The 24,769-nt window shown below is 41.6% G+C and overlaps 1 protein-coding gene across 4 annotated transcripts in view; it reads left to right on the top strand.

The window, feature by feature from the left end:
- The first annotated feature begins 2,745 nt into the window (after positions 1–2,745).
- ADGRF1 (adhesion G protein-coupled receptor F1) overlaps positions 2,746–24,769 on the top strand; it is a 46,152-nt gene continuing 24,128 nt past the window's right edge. For 3 of the 4 annotated variants that reach the window (XM_042938994.1, XM_042938992.1, XM_042938995.1), the window contains exons 1-5: positions 2,746–3,037; positions 18,616–18,691; positions 20,895–21,059; positions 22,377–22,434; positions 24,398–24,547. In XM_042938994.1, the coding sequence (XP_042794928.1) occupies positions 20,991–21,059; positions 22,377–22,434; positions 24,398–24,547 (277 nt within the window). In that variant the 5' untranslated portion in view covers positions 2,746–3,037; positions 18,616–18,691; positions 20,895–20,990. Of the gene's footprint in view, positions 3,038–6,843; positions 7,642–18,615; positions 18,692–20,894; positions 21,060–22,376; positions 22,435–24,397; positions 24,548–24,769 lie in introns of those variants that run through there. The other variant, XM_042938993.1, reaches the window with a different exon arrangement.

Here is a 24,769-nt window from a genome sequence, read left to right as displayed (position 1 = left end):
CATATCAGAAATAATTCTGCACCGGGCATATTTGTGTGGATATCATTTTGCACATGGGCAAGCATATCTGTAGCTTACATTTCCGGAGATACAGGCATGCTTTGGAGATACTGCCAGTCTGGTTCCTTACCAACGCAATAAAGTGAATAGAGCAATAAAGCAAATCAAACAAAAATTTTGGTTTCCCAGTGCATATAAAAGTTATGTTCACACTGTATGGTGGTCTAGTAAGTGTGCAGTCACATTATGTATACAAAGACAGTGCACATACCTTAGTTAAAGAGCAGTTTATTGCTAAAGATTGCCAACCATCATCTGAACTTTCAGCGAGCTGTAATCACAGATCGCGAGTCACTGTAACAAATGCAGTAACAATGAAAAAGTTTGACATATTGTGAGAATTGCCAAAATGTGACAGAGAGACATGAAATGGACAAATGCTGTTGGAAGAATGGCACTGATAGATTTGCTTGACTCAGGGTCGCCACAAGTCTTCAGTTTATAAAAAAAAACCACATTATCTGTGGAGCACAACCAAGTGAGATGCATTAAAGGAAGGCTGCCTGTAGATCTGCTAAGCCAAGGGACAAGCACGTTTTAAAATTTGATACTGACTTGCTAGTTTATCCACCTACCAGCTGCATATGAGACTACCTGTTTCTTCCCACCTGCACAAATGTTATCATTTCTGCTGAATTTTTTCTCACCTGAGAGGTGAAACGTCACTTTTCATCCTTTTAATATATTTTAGAACTATTTGTATTCTTTTTTTGGCTTATTCCTGTTGGCCCATTTGTGTCTTTGGGCATGTTTTTCTCTTTTAGTGTTTATTTATTTATTTTGAGAGAGAGAGAGAAAGCAAGAGGGGAGGAGGGGCAGAGAGAGACTCCCAAGCAGGCTCCATGCCACCAGCACAGAGCCTGGCATGGGACTTGAACTCACGAGCCATGCGATCATGACTTGAGCCAAAATCAAGTCAGATGCCTAACCTACTGAGCCACCCAGGTGCCCCTGGTGTGTCTTTTTCTTATTGATTTATAAGGACTACTTACATATTCAAGAAAAAGTCATTTCTGATATAAATCAAAAATATTTTTCTAGGTACTTATTTATGTTTGGATGCTGTTCATTGTATTTTTTGCCAAGAAGAATTTTCCCCCTTTTTATGTAGTCAAATATCAATTGTGTGTGTGTGTGTGTGTATGTGTGTGTGTTTGTGATGCCTGAATTATGGTCTCTCTTTACAAAATGCCTTAATCATAAATGAACATATTATTTAAAGAATAGAAAGAAAATAACTTTTTTTGTTTTCTTCTAGTATTTGTAGTTTTATATTTTGTTTTAAAATTTGTAAAACAGATGAAATTAATTTTGATGTGAGGGGTTAGGGAGGGATACGTTCAATCTCTACCTGGTAACAATAGTGAGTGCCTTTGTAGGTGACGATTTGTTGGCTGTAGAACAAGGCATTGCAGGAGACTAATTTTTCAATGAATAGAGTTTTGTAATTTTGACTTTTGTACCCCATTCGTGTGAAATCTACCAAAACTTCACTGAAATAAGTAAATTCTTTATTGTTATGAAACAGGAACAGGAAGGTGAGCAGCCCCTACCCAGCTCCAGTTTAATATCTCCTTACAGCAATATGGAAACCATGCTGTCAGATCTTGTCGTTTTTCAAAAGAAGCTGTAATCTGGATTTTCATGTGAAATCCCCTGTTGTTTAAAATGTTAGCAACTAATTCAGAGTTTTAAGAACATTGCATGGGCCAAGCAAAACACATCTGGAGGCCAGATGGGGTCCACAGGGTGCCAGTTTGGGAATTGCGGTCTAGACATTTATTCCTCTCACCCTTGGAGATTCATTTAAGTGACTTTTCTATGGGCTACTATAACGTAGTGTGCTCAGCCCCTATCATGATGTATTTTAACTGATCGTTGCTGGTCTAGTCTTTTTTTTTTTTTTTTTTTTTTTTTTTTTTTTTTTTAATTTTTTTTTTTCAACGTTTTTTTATTTATTTTTGGGACAGAGAGAGACAGAGCATGAAGGGGGGGAGGGGCAGAGAGAGAGGGAGACGCAGAATCGGAAACAGGCTCCAGGCTCCGAGCCATCAGCCCAGAGCCTGACGTGGGGCTCGAACTCACAGACCGCGAGATCGTGACCTGGCTGAAGTCGGACGCTTAACCGACTGCGCCACCCAGGCGCCCCGCTGGTCTAGTCTTTTGACTAAGCTACAAGATCCTTGAAGGCAGTATATATAGATTTTGAGGTCCCCATGGCCTAGCAGTCTTGTAGCTAGTCAATATTTAATAAGATAGCTGAATGAATGAATGAATGAATGAATGAATGAATTCCACCACAAGCAGGATCCCTGCCAAGCATCTGAACAAAGTAACTCAGGGTCTCAGGGGTTACCTGATTCAGATCACTCCTTCTTTCTACTCCCTTCTGGCCAAGTGCCCTAGTCCAATCCTCAAGGCAACTGAACCTCTGTACCCTACAGTGATTTTATGAACAGGTGGCCTCTTCTAACATGCAAATCTTGGCCACTAGATGTCTCCCTTTGCTTAAAGGACATTCCGAAACCCTGGGGTCAACTGGCAGTTTGCTAAACAGAAACCATACTTCCGCAAAAAATAGAATGTCTTCATCTCAGGCCGCCTCTTCAGATGTTTGTCCTCATGAGGAAGTTGAGTACAGCCACAATGACAAAGAAAAAATGCCCAGGGACAGAATCAGATTTATTTTGTTCTGGGAGAGCTTCTCACCCACAGGATCTCTCCCTTGGGAGACGGAGTGACAGTCTGTTGGGTTTTAGCCTCTAATCCAGCAGACTCCTGACTGTCGTTTGGGAGCCTTGTTTGTGTTACTTTTGTCTGGCGCTATAGGCTAGTGGAGAAATGCACGTTCCTGTTAAAGGTCTGGTGTTCTAGAACCTGCATGGTCAAAGCAGGATTCTTGTAAACTGCATCAGATTGAGCATTTCCACTGAGGCTGCCCCGACCCGCGGATGGATTTTTCCACATCAGGTTGAGTGTAAGTGGATGGGCTCTGTTGCCTGTGGCTGCACTGTCCCCGCCACACCGGGAGGGTCCCTTGAGTCTAGAGAGAAGGCTGCTTGATGTTGTGTAATTCTCATTTTAAAGACAGGCAGAGGGAAAAAAAGCAAAGTTCATGATTTTCGTAGTCAGTGTTACCTCTGGCATTCAAACCCTGTAAGCTCTGAACTGATGACAGGCAATGGGGGAATTCTGCTTGGCCTTGCTAAGTTTGTCCAGGGCTTTGAATTTAGGGACATGTGAAGTGTACTCGCTGAATGAAATGGAAACGTGGATTCTCTCCGGGGGCTTTGGTGGTCCTTCATTTTACTATGAAAGGTTCAGCTGATAAGAATGCTAGGTCTCATTAGTGCCTAAGACCATAATGTTGCCTTGGTCTTTTCTTTGGTTATTTTGGAAAGGTTGGACACTTCTGTTTGTATTTTTCACCTGCCTTTTCTCACAGGGTGCCTTGGTGGCTCAGTCGGTTAAGCGCTCAACTCTTGATCTCTGCTGAGGTCATGATCTCATGTTGCGTGAATTCGAGCCCCGTATCAGGCTCTACACTGACAGTGCATTGCCTGCTTGGGGTTTTCTCTCCCATTCTTTGTCTGCCTCTCCCCCATGCACTCTGTGTCTCTCAAAATGAATAACTAAGCTTAAAAAATTCACAACAACAAAAAAGAGGAACACAGACTTTGAAGGCAGGCCCATCATTTACTTACCTGCTCTGTCCCTCCATTTCCTCACCCATAAAAGGGGAATGATGGTGGGAACTGCCTCGAGGGTTGCTGGGAGTATAAAAGCACTTGGAAACTGCTCAGAACACTACTTGGAACATAGTAAGTGCTTAGTAAATGGGGGCTGTTACTACGTGCTTGACTGTTGATCTCTTCTCTGATTTTCTGCCCAGGCCAGTGTTCATGTGTATAGATTGCTACACTTGTCTGTGATATGGATGGGAAAAGATTTCCTACAGTTTTGTGAGCTCTCCGTTTGTTTATTTGAGTATACCTTATATTCAGGCTAAGTAGCATTACAATGATTAAATACCACCCCCAAACAGTTTCTCATAAGCCCCTTTGACTAAGCTTTATCCTCAAATAATTTAATAATTCCCATCTCTCTTTATTTTTTAAGCCCTGGTGTTGAGTGTTAAAAGACTGTATCAGTTTTGATAAAATCTTTGTTAGTTAGGAAAACCTTCTCACTATAATGTACATTTTACACTCAACTCTTCTCTTTACTGTTCCTTTCAGGTTTGTGTTTTTTTTTTTTTTTTTTTTAATTATACTTGAAATATTTCTTATTGCATTTAATCATTTCACAGTGTGGAATAAAGCCACCCGAAACAGCTCAGGGACTATCACACCCTCGAGTCACCATATCATTCAAGGCGACCAACTGTGTTTACAGCCCCTGGATTAGAGCTTCTCTAAGACCAAGGGCAGAGACCTCCTAGCACCTTTGAAGGATAAACACTGCCCTCCAGGATCCTCTCCAGCTCACCTGCTGACCACATTCAGATAGTGCCTCACACCTGGTGATAAGGTGTGATAAGATTTAGAAAACTAGTTCCAATAACGAGATTCTGTTCGCTTCGTCCTTTCTCCGGGGCCTCAGGGTTGTTGCTATTTATTGCTGTGACTCTACTCTTTTACCGGGAAAGCAAGCCATCAGACTGCCCAGGAAACCAACGCAAACAGAGAGATGATTTGACAGGGTTCAAAGTGCTTCCTCGGCCCCCTGGTCTTCCTCCTTGTTCTCTTGGGCATCTATCTATAGGATGCTGGGGCTGGGGGCTGGTTTAGTCAAGGAAGTTCTGTGGTCCAGATGAGCAGACGATGTAAAATATACCAGAGGGACCAAAACACATTCGTTTAGCTGCCTGTGGATGCTCAGGTGGACACCTTGTACCTGCTTCACAGGGGAGTGTGTGCGATTTTGCAGCCAAAGGAGAGTTGCCGTTGTACCGGGGGAGCAAGCCTCCCTCAACTCTGCCTTCCCAGAAGACCAGCTCTCCTTGGGCTCAGAAGAATGATATGTCACCATGCTCCACACTGTGCAAAAACCCGTGTTACTCTCTTTTGCTTTCTGTCCTCCGGAGGGACTCCGGAGCCCTGTAACCTAACCAGGAAGTATCGAATTCAGCCTCGCATGTGTTAGTAGATGGTTAGGAGGAAACTAGGAGGGTTGAGTAAGTGGCTTACTGGTGAGTCACCCATCAGTAATTCAAAAGCACACCCTATTTGTGAAACAACCTAAATATTGGGCATACTATGATCTCCTTCCATTAAATGCGGAATTAACAATTAAATATATTCATTTGTTTGGATTCAGATTTTCTCCAAAACCAATCTACTCAAGGAATTATTGATGTCTATTGGGTGCCTAATTTTCTACTATCTGCTAAAGTGTTTTCGGTCTAAGAAGAAACTATAGGGATCCCTTTGGTTCCAAGGGCCACATGCCAGCCCCTAGGAAGTTGCTGGGCTTTGCAACATGATGAGCTGGAGGTCACTAACAGACCTTCTATCTGAGCTTCAAGCCCTCCCCCATTAAGCTCCAGAGTGATTGGCCATTTTGTCTGTCTTACTCCTTCGCCTGACCCCCTTCCAATTCCACGGCCACTTTCCTCCCTAAGTAGTTAATAGACTATTAGTACCATTTTATAAACACATTCCCACTACGGTGTCAGTGACTTCTGTGCTCCTACATGCACTTGCATTTTAACACAGACAATAGGAAACAAATAGCACTGAACTGAAAAGATGGCATTTAATCCTAGAACTTCAGACATCAGATCAACTGAGTGAGGACCTTCTGGAAGCCCTCGACCTTCTGTACTGAAAGGAAATTTGGTCTCCATTTGCAATTGGTGGATCTGGAAAATGCGCAAAACCCTGCAGAAAGGGCACAGCAGAGAGTGACATTGACTTGATTAGATTATGAGATCAGCTCTATTTTGCCCAGGCTGGTGGCCGACAAAGGAGGGATGGATGGCTGATGCCTTTGAACAGTTAGGGGTTGTCAAGTTGTCTTTGTTCTCTTGATAACTTCTCCACTGGACCAGACTTAGACCTGATCATGAAAAATTATGCTATAGACCAAGTGGCTCAATTGGTATTGGAAACAAGAAGGTCACATTGTGTTTAGGCCTTCTTGACACCAAAGGTCTTCAGCATGAAATTATGAGCTCCAATTTTATTCGGAGAATTGTTCACTCTAAAAGAGATATTTCTATTAGAATCCAGTGCTCTGAAGACCATTTTCTCCTTCTGAAGAAGATGAATGTTTTCTCTTCTAAGAATAATGTACCTGATTGACTTCCCCTTTTCTTGAATGCTAGGAAGCTCTTCTCCTAAAGTTAAGCTTCAAATTTATAAAATAGTGTAGATACCTCATAGGTTTCTATTTGCATTCTTTTTCTTCATTAACACTCTACTTTATAGCTTCCCTTTCTATCATTTGTGTAGTGTACATAGAACTTTTATAGTTCACGTTTCCTTATTTCTAGTCCAATATAATGTTTTTAAATGCATTGACAGGGTGAGCCACCTCAAGTCATTTGCAGAATATAAGGGTGTTAGGGGCACCTGGGTGGCTCAGTCAGTTAAACGTCTGACACGCGATTTCAGCTCAGGTTATGATCTCGCAGTTTGTGAGTTCGAGCCCCACCTCAGACTCTGTGCTGAGAGTGCTGAACCTGCTAGGGATTTTCTCTCTCTCCCTCTCTCTCTGCCCCTCCCCTGCTTGTGCTGTCTTTCTCTCAAAAATTAATAAAGAAACACTTAAAAAAATATGTGTGTGTGTGTGTGTGTGTACGTGTGTACGGTAATTTTCAAATCAGATGGGTCCTTAGAAAGCAAAGAAGCATTTATTAAAAAGTTAAAATGATTCCATTCTAGGTTTTCTAAGGCCAAAGAGCATTCCACCCTCAGCATGTACGCTGTTGTTCTCTTTTGCCAGCCCCCATTCCATATTATCCCACGGGTAAGTCTGAGGTTCCTTTGTCTGGGAAAGAAGTCAGAAAAGGAAAAATAATATTGACCCTTATCTTCACTCCACTGGAATTGCCCACCTCCCCCGCCATTGGAATTATACATGAAGGGCCGCATTCCTTCCGCTTTATGGGGTATGACCCGCGGGTGTCCTGAGGCTGGACATGAAAGCTCGACAGAGTGGCATTTGATAGCAAACTGATCTAGGACAGAAGTGTTCCGCGTTCCCCTAGAGCATTTTTTTCCCCCCACTTTCCTTTTGTGGTTTCAGAAATCTGTCTGCTGCAAGAATCGTTAGGTCTTGGGCTCAGATCTCCTTCCTCTTACCAGGCCTGGTATTGACTCCAAGTGGGAGGGAGAGGCAGCATAAAAGTATTTCTCTTTTCCTTCTTGAAGGGGGTGTGTCCTGGGCTTGTCTGCCTACAAGGGCAGCAACATGCACCAGGAGTTGCTTATGAATCAGTGGACCTGCATGAATGCCTGTGAGCTGCTGGTCAGATATTAGCGATGTCTTTCCAAACAGCATTAAGAAGTGATTGAACCACAGGTACACTGGAGGAGGGGCTCCCTAAGGCTGTGATGTGAAGAGAGGAATCACCAGGTAAGCCCAATAGCTGAGATTTGATTCCTTAGACTGTGTATTGCTATCACCCAGTACTACCTGTTGAGTTGAGATCCCTTTCCCCGGGGAAAACTCTGATTTCAACATCCCATTTCCCAAAGAAGGCTAAATAAAGGAACAGAGGATGGAAAAAGCAACAAGCAGAGACGAGCAGAGAGTTCATCCTCTTGGTGACTATATAAATTGAGGGGATTTGCTGATTCGCAGACTCCAGGTTTGCTGACTCAAAGCACACACGTCTCCCTATCGATTATAACACAGAATAAGGGGTACCCTCTTCTTCAGGTGTGCCTGGGAGGTAGATTGGCTGGAATAAAGAAGGTGCCACCAAGGAAACTTACAAATATCAGTCTCACAACTTCCACTGGTTAGTAATATATTAGCTTTAGCAATCTCTTAAAATACAAATATGCTCGAGAAGATTAAATTTATTTTCACTTTAGAATGAATTCATATAAGCTTTGCATGAACCAGTATAAATCTGGAAAGTACTTTGCAATTTAGCTCCTTCCCTGAACTGAGAAAAAATCCAAACATTGACCCTTACAATCATTTCCCTGCTCCTTCCCACTAATATATATAAAGTGATAACTCTCTATTTTCTGACTGATGGGCCTTGAAAATTGGTAATTTTTCTTTTCCTTTTCCTTTTTTTGAAACGAAAAATTCATTTATGTGAGCCTGATATCCTAGATATGGGAAGTCACTGGAGAAAGTACAGCAAGAAGATCAAGGTGGAAGAGATATAGATAAACGATACCTGTGGCTTTTCCGTGCCGACACCTGTTAAACTAATCTTGATAATAACACACATTGGTGCGAAATTACAGATAGGAAAAATAATAAAAATAGATAAGCATATATTCTATAATTTATTAGAATATTTGCACAGCCTTTTGTTTATTTTTTTCTTTTTCTGTAACAGACCACTGCTACTTATACAACCATAATCAAAATTAAGAGCAATCTTACAAAATGGCTACACTTAGTAATACTAGCAAGGGTTATAACCTTGAGCACATTATTTAAGCTTTTCGTGCTCTGATTACTAAATTTGCTGAATGGTGGCAATAAGCATTAGGACTTAAAATCAGAGCACGTGCATGTTGAGATTTACCAGGTTGACTTGCAAACACTTCTGTTTTGTACACAGCCACAAACTGATGGGAACTGTTGTTGACATGCCTCACCGGTGTACATGCCCTGCCCCTCTAAAATGGCAGTCAATTTCTATAATTTTTTTAAAGTTTATTTTTATTTATTTATATTTGAGAGAGAGCATGAGCAGGCAAGGGCAGAGAGAAAGAGAGAGAGGGACAGAGAGAATCTCAAGCAGGCTCCATGCTGTCAGCCCAGAGCCCAATGCGGAATTGGATCTCATGTATCTCGTGGGGCTCAATCTCACAAACCTGAACCTCACCTGACCTGAGCCGAACCAGAGTCTGCACTTAACCGGTTGAACCACCCAGGCACCCCTATTTATTTTTTAAAGTAGGGGTAGTGTTCCCATTACAGACTTTGTCTCTTGCTGTGCTGAGGGTAAGGGGAACACCAGATTTTTGCATCCACATGCCCTCTGATGTCATTCATTCATTCCACAATTAAAGGAATGTAAATATTCTCCTAAAAAAATAAACGAACACATTCATTTAAACTAGGGTCTATAAGTGACCGATTTAGCACTTTGGTTGGGAGCAACAGTAAACCGGAAGCAGCCAGAGGGTACTGAGTATCGAAGGGCATTACCAGCGGGAGGGGTGTGCCATAAAGGGTGAAGAACTCAGACAGTGGAGAAGTGGAATCCTGGGTACAATGTCACTGAATTCTCAGTTTTGCTTAACGCCGCTTAGGAAACCATAGTCCAGCCAATCTAAACATGTATTTACCACTTCAACAATATTCTGCCTTGTTTTCTTCCTCAAGCTCTTTGGCAGGAAAAACCCATAGCTACAGAAAAGGGGAACCTGTTCCCAAACACATCGGGGAGTTCTAGTTGTGTTTGAGCAGGGAAGTGCTCACAGGATGTCAGGGTCTCTACAGTTCAAGGATAGATAGACACCTGTTCTTAATAGTTATGAAAAACACCTAGAAACTTGGAGGGATAGTGGAAAAGGTCTATAGTATCATGGCCTGAAACATAGTCTGTCACATGCACGGCTGATTCTAGCTTTGCTGAAGGGTACACAAAACCCGTGGGGAAGGGAGGCCCTCTTACCACCCCTCTCCCCTCAAAGCCAAAGATAATCTCAGGGGGTCCTGTTCAATGGCAGGTGGAAACCTGGGCTCTGAGATGTTGAGAATGAAATTCCGTAAGAATCAGTGTGACAGTGCCTGGAACTTCATAAGGTTGGAGTAAATTCCCTGCGAGTAGGCAGTTGAATAAATAACAAGTAAAGAGGAGAATAGCAGTGAGGTATGTAGCCCTCAAATTGTGAAACTGTAGTGAAATCTCGTTGATGAGGGTTCTCAGGCCCCGATGGTGTCTCTGGGTCCTCATTGTAAATGTCAGTTTTTAATCTCTGAGGCCCACACACCTTGGAAACTCTAGTTTTTTTGTTTTGTTTTAAATAAAGTCTTTTAAAATTAAGACGTTAAATAAAGTCTAAGATAATTTCCTTATTTGCTTTTTTATACTAAGATTAAATAAAAAAAAAAACCCTGATCATATAAGTTCCTTTATTGTTTAGGGATAAGCACCCATTTACTGTAAATTTGTGGTATTAGGATAACTGGTCACAATGGAACAGGTTCACACCTGCGAAGTTTTGGGTAAAGAGACCTTGTCTTAAGGAGATTATATTTTCTATGAAAACCTTGCACACTTGTGTTTGTAGTTTAGCCTAATTTTGTTTGAAGACTTTTGTATACTTAATCTCTTAGCGAATCTGGCTAATAGTTTCCCATAAGAAACTTAACGATATAATTCTTAGGCATATAACACTCTACTGTATCGTTGATCAAGATACCAATTAAACAAGTAAATGGCAAAAAAACAAAACAAAACAAAAAAAACGACACAGTGGTACAATTCACAGATACATAAATCAGAATTTCACTATGTGACAAGGTGGCTTTTAAAACTGTCAAAGAGGGGCGCCTGGGTGGCTCAGTCGGTTAAGCGGCCGACTTCAGCTCAGGTCATGATCTCGCAGTCCGTGAGTTCGAGCCCCGCGTCGGGCTCTGTGCTGACAGCTCAGAGCCTGGAGCCTGTTTCCGATTCTGTGTCTCCCTCTCTCTGACTCTCCCCCGTTCATGCTCTGTCTCTCTCTGTCTCAAAAATAAATAAATGTTAAAAAAAAAAAAAAGAAAAAAAAGAAAACTGTCAAAGAATTATCAAGGTGTCTTGAAAAAGAATGGTTCAGTTAAGAAACATAGTTGGGATAACTGGTTGTTCATTTGCGGGGGGAAATGAAAGTAAACACCTATTTCATACCAAAACCTAAAGTAAGTCCAGAAGGATTAAAAGTTTAAATGTATTTTAAAATGAAAGTTTAGAAGGAAACATAGAATATTTTTATAATCATTTTATAAAACATTTTTTTTGAGGCTGACTCCTAGTTTAAAATACAAAATGGGAAAGATCGACAGATGTGATTTCATGAACATTTTGAGCTCTTGTGCAGAACATAAAAAGTTAAAAGACCAAAGACAAATGGACACAGATTTATAACAGAAGTGAAAAAAAGCCAATATCCATGTTACATAAAAGCTCCAAAGAAGCAGTTCTTAAGAAAAAGTAAACATTTCAATAGAAAAACTTAGAACAATGACTTAAAAAGTCAAGCCAGGAAAAAAAAAATACAAATGGCTAATAAACATCTGAAAAACAATGCTTATTCTTAGTGATAATCAAGGACATGGAAATTAAAGCAATTAGAAAAAAATTTTGCTTATCGATTTGGCAAACACTAAAAAAGATGCTGGGGACAGGGTGATGAAACTGGCATTTCCACACCTCACTGGGGTGTGGACAGGGGTACAAACGAGGAGGGCACGTTGGCCATGCGGATCAGAAGTCAAAGTGCATAGAGGCAGGACTTCACTCTAACCTGGAAAAATCCCGATTTGCTTGGAATTAAGGATACGCAAGAAGTTTCACAGAAGGAACATTTGAGGGCAGATGGTAAGAGTCCAAATAACGAATTTGCCACCATAATGCGTCTTTATCTGAACATAGAGTGGAGCCTGGAAGGTTTTGGAATATCAACTGCCATAATATTTGCAAGGTAGGGGGAATGCCAGGAAACTGGTTCTATTTCTAGAAGAATCACTTGGGGAATATGATTGAAAAACTTGCTTTTACTCATTGGGAAATTATGATGAAAATACTGTTACTAGGCATAGGGAAACAAAGAATGATTGTTTTTTGGTGTATTTGATATAATTAAGATTTATCACTCTGTGGCTCTAAGCATTGAATGGAAGTTGGATATTTGTGTTATTTAAAAAGATACCCAGGAAGAGCTTGTTACGTCTTTAATCTGAACTTTCAATAAGAAGTTGCCACAAAGCCTGTTCTCTGGTTCTTTCCAGTAGGCCTGATAAAGTGTGTTTTCATCCGTTGACACTGAAGACACTCATATTTGTTAGAAGGATTGCTTTGAAATGTGTACTCTTCTTTTTCTTGAACAAAGAAACCTTATTCGTAAGGAAGTCAGATGGAGATCAAATTAACAATCAGGATTTTCTTAAAATCATCTCCCAAGCAACAAAATGCATTGGCTCAAAGTCCAAGAGGAAGGTTAGATTGTTTTGGGGAGAGAAATTTAGAGAAATAGTTGATAAATTCTTTTTAAAGAATAAAAATCTCTTTAAAGAATAAACATAAAGACATAAAGACATAAAAACATAAAGATAAGTCTTTATGTAGGATTCAGGCCTGCCCTTTTCATTTTCTGCAAGTGTGAAATGGAAATAATTCCCACTTTATTTACAAGATTGCCAAGATAACTAGATCAATCCATATGAAAGTATTCTGTAAACTAGAAAGAATTATTCTTATTTCTTCTTCTTATGTAACCATCACCTCCCTCAAGTGCTATGCAAATACTTTTTCAAAGGAACAATATGAGAGGAAGTTCAAATTCCTCTCATGGGTTTTACCCATGGAGTCATGTGATGAAGAGTGGAGATAAACCCCATCTGGGGATTCCAGGAAGGCTGGGTCCCCATTGCTGAGCTGAAGGCTTGGCTGGAAGAAACAGCTTGGCACCTTCTCTGGAATGCCATTGATCATCCTTTAAGGGCTTGGTGGTAATGTTGACTCTACCGAACCATGAGTGACAGGAGAAAAGCTTCAGTTACAAGGCGTTGGAATAGAGCCAACCCCTGAGGCTGGCAGTCAGGCTCTTACAAAGGGATTGAGTTGGACTTGTCTGTAGGAAATGAACTGTATTAGAACATCCATATTGGGTGATGAGCTCAGAACAACAGTTCATCCTGTAACTAAGACACAAAGCACAGATGGAATGACTTAAAAAAGCCCAGAATCTTTGTTCGTGGGGAACACACAGCCGTGCTAGGCTGATAGCACCAGCATTAGGAGTAATCCCCTGCAACTGAAGTTCCCATGAGTGGCAAAGGACACACAGACTTGTAAAACGTATGTTAATTTTTGGAACAAAAAGGATCAGTGGAGGAGGTAGGGTCACAAGCTGGACTCTGAAGGGAGATCCCTTCAATGCAACGTTGGAGAGTTTAAATAGGAAACAGAGACCCCAGCAACCCAGAAGTTCTTCTCAAAAGTGGGTCTGGATCGCTGCTTTTGGAGTTTCTCTTAATGGGTAGAGTTAGGGTGTATGAACAGCCCGCCTGACTGTGCTGTGAACCTCCAGTGCTTGGCACGGTGCCTGGGAAATTGGAAGCTCTCAAATTAGAGTTTAGCAGATTGGTAAAGTGTCCTGGGGAAGGAATGACTGAGCTAAGTCATTCATTCCTTTGATCTCTTCCAGGCTTAAAGTTTTAAGATTCTTAAAAATCACACCTCTATTCTCAACCCAAGGGCATCATTCTTAGTAGGTTTTCAGCCCATTTCCAAAGATGTTCCAGAATTAGAATAACCAGTTTGAGGAGAAAACAGGTATAAAGCCCAGTAAATTTTTTTTTTTTTAATCTTTCCCAGGTTCTATTTGATGACTGACACACACTAAGGAAAAGAACAATAAATAAATAATATGCAAATAGAACTTGGGAAATGGGCATATAACAATAGAATCTGAATGTGAATGGATTGGAACTCACCTTATTCTATTGGTTATTTTATAGAGGAGGAAACTGAGTCCAGCAAGGTTTTGTTTTGTTTTGTTTTTTAACTTTCACAAGTTCTGACAGATAAGAGACAAACCTGGGGTTGGATTCTAATTAATCTAGGTCTTTTCCACTATGTTTATACAACAGAAGCATGCTAAGAAACCTGCTAAAATGTGAAATACGGGCTTAAAATTTACCGCGCACACATATTTATGCAGATACTGACTGAGATTTTAAATAACTTTAAATTAGAAAAAAATTTTATTAATGTTTACTTATTTTTGAGAGAGAGATAGACAGAGTGCAAGCAGGGGAGGGGTAGAGAGAGGGGGAGACACAGAATCTGAAATAGGCTCCAGGCTCCGAGCTGTCAGCACAGAGCCCGCCACGGGGCTCGAACTCATAAGCCGTGAGATCATGACCTGAGTCGAAGTCAAATGACTAAGCCACCCAGGCCCCCCAAGATTTTAAATAACTTTAAATTGTAGTTCTTCCAGGAGTTTGTCTAGCTCATAAGGTTCACCAGACCTCCCAGCATTTTTCCAGATGTGAATGGGTTGCCTTCTCTGTCCCCACCTATCTTTTCACCTTTTCTACTATATCTGCCTACTTAAAGGAGCGCAAAGAAACTTTTCTCAAAGGCAAAAGGCCCAAGGATTCCTACACAAAGACAGATCCAATGAAAATGTTACCAAAGAGTTATAAAATAAGACATGAAATAAAACCAAGGTTGTATAGGTCCTCTGCCTGTAAAACAAGCACTTCTATTTGAGTCATGATTTCTTTCAGATCCTAGCTGGAGATCTGCTCTTTGCATCAGCATGTGTGTGTGTGTGTGTGTGTGTGTGTGTGTGTGTGTGCTGTATACACGTGCCCATGTGAGCCCAAGACAGAGAGGAGGGAGACAACTCTACTAGGATTTCTTCTATTTATGGAGGAAGAAACAATCCCATAAATATTGGTGCCAAGAAAGCAGCCCAACGGGTCAACTGTGCCTAAGATTAGAATGTTGCTAAAAATTCTGGGAAGTGTAGGTGTGAGCAGTTCCAACTAAGGACCGCTGTTGATAAGGTGACAGCTGTTGACATAAATAAATAATATTTGGAGCCCATAAATACATAACTGGAAGAATGGAGAGACAATGGACAGCCTTCTCCACAGGCGTAACAGCAAATCTTAATGATTGTTCTCTGCAAACTGAAGGACAGGGATTATCAGGAATGAATTCACTTAAATGAATTCAAGGAAGTGACGAGAGTCTTGCCATGGCCAAGCCTTCCCTCTGCAGCCAGTGCCAACACAGCTGTGGCTCAGGCATCATTGGCCCCCAGCTGCCAAAAGCAAGTGATGTAAACACATATACTCTGATGACAACAACAGCTCCTTGTTTGTGGCTAAGGCACACGGATTTAGAGAATTTTTAATAATCAGGACCCTTTCAGTTTGGAAAGGAAGTCCTGAGAATACCACGAAGGTTGCCTCCAGTAAAGGCGATGTTAAGTGGGATTTAAGATTACCATACCCTACACACACACACACACACACACACACACACACACACACACAGAGTATTTCTTGACATCTACACTGTTGATGACTCTCCTTTGAGTCAGATAATTCAGTTACTATGAAACTGTATTACCTTGAGGCTGAAATCCATCCTTCTATTTACATAGCGGGGGCCACCGACCTGGGAGCATCTTTATTTGGTAAGTTAATTTGGTTCACAATCGAAGTCAAATTCTGACACAATTCAACAAGTAACTGTAAAAACTGGTGCTGAAATTGAAATATTAGTAATGTTCATTTTAACCACTAACATAATTGAGGCTTATCACCCGCCAGGTATGTTTTGGTTACTTTGTATGCCATAATGCATTCAACTCTCCTAAGAGCTTCTGAATTATATACCATTTCCTCCATGTTATGGGTTAGTAAACTGAGGTACGGGAAACCCGAGAAAATGTCAGAGGGCATCTACTTGATAATATCAAAGCTGGTAACTGAACCCTGGACAATTCAACTACAGTGCTTGTTTTGATCCACGTGCCTTGAGGTACAATTTTCCCACCTGTGACTAGTTGGCAAATAGAAGATGACCAGTTAAATTTGAATTTCAGAAAAACAACGAATAATTCTGGACAATGAATCGTGTCCCAAATGTTGTATGGCACATACTTAACCCTGAAACATTAGCCATTATTTACCTGAAATCCAGTCTTCCAACTCTATCTAAGGAGGAGGTGTTTACACCAAGGAAGCAAAGAAAACATTTTGATTAGTTTGAGCTTTGGTCCCAAACCCCAAATTAGAATTGAAATCACGGGGTTGGCCTTAGGGCAGAACTCCTTTTTCCTATCCCAGAACCAGTCTAGAATAATAACTCTCAAACCTGCCTGGAGGCCAGCATCTTTTGGTAACTTTAATAATGCACATGGCTGGGCCTAGCCTGTTTGAGATTTAGTGCACTTAGGGTGGGATGCAGACACTTGTATTTTCTAATGAGCTTCCCAGTGTTTTCTTTTCTCATCCTCTTCTTCTTTCCCCATCTTGTTTTATAGTCTAGCTATTCATGATTGGCCTACAGAGCGGTGACTGGGAATCACTGTTCTGAAATCCTGACTGTAAGTGACAGTTTACCATTTCTAGCAAGTCCGAGGAGCCAGCCTGGAATACACCCTCCACATGGGAGGAAGAGTGGATAAAGAGGCCAAAAGTATGAGAAAGAGTTTCCTTACGATGCCCAGGCTGTCATCTAGGCCTTATTGGGTTGGGTTTGCAGCCTCCAGTCTGGACAACATAGGTGAGAAAGAAGATTTTTCAGAGAGAGATTGAGAGGGAGAATTGAGAGAAAGAGCCATATGAGGGCAAGCCTCCCACTGGGACACAGACCCTGGCACAAGGACAGGATAGATCACACCTTACATGCACAGAGACTGTTTCCCTCTTTGAAATCTTCACCACTACAGACCGTGGTCCAAACAGTGCTCAGGAACTGACACTAAAATGTTTTCCCTGGAGGTGGAGAAAAAGTGAAAATGGGGTTGGAAAGAGCACAGGCTTCCTCTGCAATGTGGCTGCACTCCAAGAAGGTATTGGAACTATTGGGACTTGATCAAGATAAAAAGTTTCTGCATAGTGAAGGAAATAATCAACAAAACTAAAAGGTAACCTATGGTATTAGAGAAGATATTTGCAAGTGACGTATCTAATACAGGGTTAGTATCCAAAATCTGCAAAACAACAAACTCAACACTCAGGAAATGAATAATCCAATTAAAAAATGGACAGAAGACATGAATAGACATTTTCCAAAGAAGACATTCAGGTGGCCAACACATACATGAAAAGATGCTCAACATCACTCATCATTAGGGAAACACAAATAAAAATTACAATGAGATATCACCTCACATCTGTCAAAATGGCTAAATCAACAACACAAGAAACAACAGGTGTTGACGAGGATGTGGAGAAAAGGGAGTCCTCTTGAACTGTTGGTAAGAATGCAAACTGGTGCAGCCACTCTGGACAACAGTATGGAGATTCCTCAAAAAATTCAAACTAGAACTACTTCACTATCCAAAAATTTTACTGCTAGGTATTTCCCTGAAGAATACAAAGGGATACATGCACCCTGATGTTTATAGCAGCATTATCTACAATAGCCAAGATATGGAAATAACCAACTGATGAAAGGATAAAGATGTGGTGTGTGTGTGTGTGTGTGTGTGTGTGTAATATTACTCAGCCATAAAAAAGAATGAAATCTTGCCATTTGTAATGACATGGGTAGAGTTGGAGAGTATTACACTAAATTGAAATATGTCAGTCAGAGAAAGACAAATAGCTTTCCACAAATGGGGAATTTAAGAAACAAAACAAATGAGAAAAGGGAAAAAGACGGAGAGAGAGAGAGAGACAAACCAAGAGACTTTTAACTAAAGAGAACAAGCTGATGGTTAACCAGAGAGGAGGTAGGTGGGAGGATGGGTTAAATGGACAATGGAGACTAAGGAGGGTACTTGCTGTGATGAGTGCCAGGTGATGTATGAAGTGTGAAATCACTATTTTGTACACCTGAAACTAATATTACACTGTATGTTAACTAACTGGAATTTGAATAAAAACAACAGCAACCACACACACAAAAAAACAAATAGAAATGTCCAAGGGCACGTCTCAGAAATTATTAAGTTCCGTTTCACAGAATTGTTCTGTTATTTAACTATTCTGTTATTTATACATACATACTCCTACATTTTATTATATGTGTGTCTATACATGCACATGTTATAAAATATATTTCTTTTTATCAAGCCTGGTCAAAATGTTTGAAAAACACTGCCCTAAGCGTAAATATCCATCACTTTGAGAACGCACAGAGCAGGCCAGAAGGAATAGGACCCGAAGAAGATACATTTTGAGAAGCAAGAATCTATAAGAACAATCTGGAGCATAGGCTGCTGCTCAGAGAAAGTTAACATCAGTAGATTTCGAAGGAGTTTTGGCAAGTGGGAAGGTAGCGACGGGAGAGGACCGAAATTCACCTAAGGGGAGAAGGTAAACACAAAAGTTGTATGTGGTTCATTGCTTATTTTTCTTACTTCCCTAGAAAGCCCTGGAAAGGATCGCTGCTGACACATAGGCCACGCCTGTGGTAGTCTTTATCCTGTCCCTAATGCCTTTTTTCTCTTCTTGCAGACCAGAGGGCCAAGTGTGGGCGCCTGTCAGGGATGTCAGGACTTGTGTGAGGGTTAAGGTACACCCAGGAAACCAGGTAAGAGCTGGAAGGCAGGGTCCAACTCTGCGTTTTCTGTACTGCTGGTCAAGCACACTTATTCTAATGGTGGGTTATCGAGGCTAGCAATCCTATTTTTTCGTCATTTCCTATGGCGATGTGAAAGAATGTTGCGAGCCCATTGCACTCCTTCATTTCTGTCGATGCTGTCCATTACCACTTTTCAAACATTGTGGGAAAAACCCCACGTACAGTAAAATGTGCCATCTTAACCATTTTTAAGTGTGTGGTCTCAGTAGTGTTAATTAAGTATATTCACATTGTTATACATCAGATCTCTGGAACTTTCTCATGTGGCAAAACTGAAACTTAGACCCATGAAATAGCAAGTCCCCATTTCCCCCTCCCCCAAGCCCTTGGCAACTGCCATTCTACTTTCCATTTCTATGGGCTTGACTACTTTAGATACTTTATACAAGTGGAATCATACAGGATTTGCCTTTTTGCAATCGGCTTCTTTTTCTTAATATGATGCTCTTGAGGTTTACCCATATTGTATCATGGGACAGGATTTCCTTTTATTTTAAGGCTGAATACTATTCTGTGCCTAATAAAACTTTTGGCAATGACAGAAATGTCCTGTGTCTACACTGCCTAACACTGGTAGCCGCCAGCTACATGTGGTTATCGAATGCCTGAAATGTGGCTGGAGTGACTGAGGTGTTGCATTTTTCATTTCATTTTATTGCAATTAAAATTAAAATTCAGACTGCCACATGTATCCAGTGGCTACTATATTGGACAGAACAATTCTAACTTACGGTGATTTTTTGTTGTTGAAACCAAATAACCCGGGTATAAATGATAAATTTTGTGACCCTGACCATGTGCTGAATTTTGTCTCAATTCTTCTGACATAACCATAAACTTGAGGATAATTTGTTGATAATTATGTCAACTATAAAGAAAGAAATTTGCTGCATCGCTTCATTATTACTTTTATGCTTAAACACTGATTCCATATTATTCCATATATATTCCAATATATATTCCATATATATATATATATATATATATATTTTTTTTTTTTTTTTTTATTTATTTTTGGGACAGAGAGAGATAGAGCATGAACGGGGGGGAGGGGCAGAGAGAGAGGGAGACACAGAATCGGAAACAGGCTCCAGGCTCCGAGCCATCAGCCCAGAGCCCGACGCGGGGCTCAAACTCACGGACCGTGAGATCGTGACCTGGCTGAAGTCGGAGGCTTAACCGACTGCGCCACCCAGGCGCCCCATATTCCATATATATTAACGCTTCTAAGGATCATTGGTTATTTTAATGCTTGCTTTTACTGATAAAAGGGAAAGCGTGAAATATAAAAAGGCTGGATGTTGAATGCATTTAGTCACAAAGTTAAGCAAGTCATAATTAAAAAAAAAATTTTTTTTTTTAACGTTTATTTATTTTTGAGACAGAGACAGAGCATGAACGGGGGAGGGTCAGAGAGAGGGAGACACAGAATCTGAAACAGGCTCCAGGCTCTGAGCTGTCAGCACAGAGCCCAACGCGGGGCTTGAACTCAAGGACCGCGAGATCATGACCTGAGCCGAAGTCGGCCATTTAACCGACTGAGCCACCCAGGCGCCCCAAGCAAGTCATAATTTTAAAATAGCCTGTGTTGGGGCGCCTGGGTGGCTCAATCGGTTGAGCGTCCGACTTCGGCTCAGGTCATGATCTCACAGTTCGTGGGTTCGAGCCCCGCATCAGGCTCTGTGCTGACAGCTTGCTCAGAGCCTGAAGCCTGCTTCAGATTCTGTGTCTTCTACTCTCTCTGCCCCTCCCCCGTTCACGCTTTGTCTCACTCTGTTTCTCAAAAATAAATGTAAAAAAAAATTTTTTTTTAAATAAATAAAATAAAATAGCCTGTGTTTAGGCAAATTTGAGTGCTCTTGAGCAATTTTCTGGGAAGTTTGGAAAGACAGAGACTTAATACCTTCTGCTACTGGAGCAAAAGTAATGGTATCTCAGGCTACACACGTGAAATGGAAAAATCATCAAACACTCAGGGCTTCTGATCTGCTCATTTAGGCCCAACCACTGTGTGCATTTTTAAATTTTGGTTTGAACGACTTGTTTTTTTGTTTTTGTTTTTGTTGTTGGTGGTGGTTTTTTGTTGTTTGGTTTTTTGGGTTTTTTTTGTTTTTGTTTTTGTTTTTTTTGTTTTTTGTTTTTTTTGCATCAGCTTTGCAGCCTTGCATGGTACATCAATCGTCTGGCCACAGACCGTGACCCTGGTTGTCCATGTTGAGTCCACGGTAAGGAGGGAGACCAGCTGAAGATGAAATTCCACATGCTCTGGCTCATCTCTTTCTTCACACTCACCGATGGCTGGGAAGGCTTCCTGGGGGTGAGTTGGCACATGCCCCATTTTTCCTCCTTATCGCCACTCTTCTCTCCCTCTGCACTTTGAGAACCTATCACTCCCTCAGCAACTGGAGCTATATAAGTTAGTAGACTTGGAATTAGAAGTCCTGGGTTCTTGTCTCAACATTACCAACATGAGCTGTGTAGCCTTGGACAAACAGTTTCATCTCCTGGAGCTTAGATGATCGAACTACAAAATAAGGAACTCAGACTGAACCATCTTGGAGATCTCCGCTAGCTCAGCACATTCCTTCCTATGGTTTCTTTGACCAAGAAAAGGCATACAGATTGGCATGGGCAATCCTTGGACTCTCTTCCCTCTCTACGCTCACTTTCTTGATGCTTTCATCTAGGATCATGGTTTTAATGTTCTCGGATGGCTCCCCAATTTACATCTACCTCTCAGCCTTTTCCCCTGAACTCTAACCCCATGTATCTACTACCTACTTGCTATTTCCAGTTGGGTGTCCAATAGGCCCCTTAAGTTAATGAGTCCAAAATTAAATTCTTGAGTTTTTCCTTGCCAAGCCTGCTTCTCCTTTCTCATTTCAGCAAGTGGTGCCATTGTCCCTCTAGATGCCTGGGAAGAAAATTTATTTTCGTGCTTGGCTCTCCTCAGAATCCATATCTAAACCATCGGCTCTTGTTTTGTTTTGCTTTATCTTTATAACACACCCAGAATTCAAACATTTCTCATTACCTCTATGGCTACCACCTCAATCCACACCTTCAGTATCTCTCACCTGTGTTATTGCACTAACTCTTGAGATGCTCTCATTGCTTTTGTGCTTGTCTGTTCCTAACATGGCTGCGGGATTGAACCTTCTAAAAGGTAAAGTAGAGCACTCTCACCTCTGTTCAGAACTCTCCGGTGGGTTCCTATCTCACTGAAGTAAAAGCTAAACCATTGCTATAGCCTATAAAGATCTACACAGCCTGTCTCCTTGGAGATACTCTCTGATCTCACTTCCTGCCCCTCTCCCCTTACCCATTCCACTGAGCTACTCTGGCCTCCTCATTCTGTCCTCCCATGCCAGGCATGTTCTCATCCCAAGGATATTGCATGTACTGTTCCCTCTGCCTGGAAAGTTCTTTTCCAGGGATTCTCAGTTCCTCACCTCCTTCAGGGTTGTGCTCAAAAGTTGCCTCAGTGAGGTCTTCTCTGGACACCTCTCCACCATCCCTGGCTTGGATTTTTAGATCCATAATTTCAATTGTTCTGGGAGTTCCAATAGCGCCTTATGAAGTACATCATTACAAGGCCATGTTGTAATTATTCTTTTGTTCCCCTCTTAAATAGAGAAATGAAGGCATGAAAACAAAAAGAGGACTCACTGTGAATAAGAAAAAGCATCCAGGTGAGACTCCTGTAGAGTGTGGTGTGATAGACACTGGTGCCAAGGGACCAGGGTTCAAACCTCAGTAGTGCTTGTGACTGGTGGTATGACCCTAAATCTGTGAAATGAGAATAACAGCAATCCCTACTAGCAAAACATTTGTGAAGGTTAAATAACATACGAAGGCATAGCATCCTGCACCATACCTGACAAATAGCTCCCCCTTTCCTTCCTTATCTCAATCCTAACAAAGTCATTAGTGGGTACAACTCTCAATTGAGAAATGGGTTGTGTTCTGAAATTTAATTTGTCATTCTGATGTTTCAAGCACCAAATATATTTCTTGGAAATAATGATGTCCACAGATGGTTGTTCGGTTCCTGGGTCAGTACACAAAAGCCTTTCCCCCGTGCAGTGGTCTGTCATAAAACAGCGTTCTAATGGTGTCATTGAACTTACCACCATGCAAGGCTGGCTATGATTCTTCAGAAAGTGAAATAAAAATTCAATTTGGAATGCCATGAATACATTTTCCCTCGGAGTAAAAATACAGCTAGTATTTATTGAGCTGTTACTAGATGCCAGGCACTATTTTAAGTGCATTAGACGAATTAAATCCTCACATTGACCCTCTCATTTAGGAACAGTGGTGATCTTTATTTTACAGATAGTGAAATTAAAAACAGAGCTAGGGGGCAAATGGAATGATTAAAACCCAGTCAACCTGGCTCCAGAACCAGTGCCATTAACCTCTGACACTGACCATTCCCCCACCTCTTACCTGCTTGGGCAGTGGGAACAGGAGTCCCCTTAGCTCTCTCTACTTGGTGTGGCTCCCAAACCTGGGGCAGAGGCTCCAGCCTACAAAGGGAGGGGAGAGAAAGAGGCAGGGCTGAGGCTTTATGGAGTGAGATGGTGGAAGTTATGGCAGATAGGAAGCTCTTATAAACGTTCTGGAACATGTTAGCCTCAGCCAGCTTCCTGCCTTCTGAAAAGTCTAGGGGTTGATCTGCTGATTTTTTTCTCTACAAATTTCCTTTTTGCTTGGACATCCCCATCGGGTCCCTAAGAAATGGGACAGTCTCATAGAAGCTCCCAGCTCATCTGTCCCTGCAAAAAGCATGGATGTCTCGAGAAATCTAAGACTTCTAAGAGATTTCACTGCCAGTGGAAATCAAAGGAGACCCAGGATAAAAGGATGTTCACCTTTTCCCCCTTTTTCTCTAAGGTCCTTCACATTCTCAATCTGGGATCCATAGATGAACTTTGGAGGATATTGAAACCCCATGAAATCGAGCACTAACTTTCACGTGAACGTGCCTAAATGAGTTCTGGGTGAGAGAATACTCACAGGACTCATATTCTCTCTGAGCCCAGAACACTTAACGGCCTCTCCTTAGGGAAACAAAAGGTGCTCCGCAGTGATAAGGCATTGATCAGACTTGAGTAGGGTCTGGTTTCGTTTGGCTTTTGCACATCACATAAGGTACTCAAACTTGGCTAATTGCTGGAACCTCTTCCCAGGAGAAAAAAGGGCTCTTTGCTAAGTGTGAGACTGGGGGTTTTATGCCAGAGATACTTCAAGGAGCCCAGAGCTGGGAGAGTAAGAAGGAAGAGCGACTCGGATTTTCTCCCATCTTCTCCCTTGGGTCTTGATCCCTGAAACGTGACCTTGGACGTGTCCTGAGGAACTGTGTAAAGTCAGCAGGGGGAGGCCAGGGTGGGTCAGGGAGAGTGGGAGCAGCTGCCTGAGCAGAGGTGGGGGGATAGACATATATCACTCACATGTGGGACTGTCTGCAAGTGTTTGCTCTGGACGCTCATTTGCACTTAATGTCTGGACGAGCAGATGTCAGTAACAAGCTTTGTGGCCTAGCCTGTGACCCCCCAGACTACATGTGATGGTTGCTTCATGGTGGTTTCCTTGACAATATTTGTCTCTCAGGCTGAAAGAGGAGACTCCTGACTCTCTTCCTCTCTTTAGGCTCAGTCCAGGAATATGAGCTGCTGCTTCAGGTGGCCTACAGAGATTCCAAGGAGAAGAGACACTTGAAGAATTTTCTGAAGCTTTTGAACACTCCATTGTTATGGTTACATGAACCAATGAAGATTATCAGAGCAAAGGCCACCACATGTAAATCTCCCCCCTGGGAACTGGGAGTAGAAATGGGGAAGGTGGGTGTATCAGTCAGGATAGGTTAGGTTATGCTATGGAGACAACCACCCCCACCATATCTATGGCTTGAAAGAATACATGCGTTCTTTCTTCTTCACGCTATATCTCTACTGCAGTTTGGCAGCATGGTTGTGTTTGTGTCACTTGGGAATCCAGACTAATCAATCAGAAACTACCTCA

Source organism: Panthera leo, chromosome B2, assembly GCF_018350215.1.
Source record: "Panthera leo isolate Ple1 chromosome B2, P.leo_Ple1_pat1.1, whole genome shotgun sequence".
Taxonomy (NCBI): domain Eukaryota; kingdom Metazoa; phylum Chordata; class Mammalia; order Carnivora; family Felidae; genus Panthera; species Panthera leo.
Note: the sequence above shows the minus strand (reverse complement) of the source record. Positions and strands in the feature narration are given on the sequence as shown.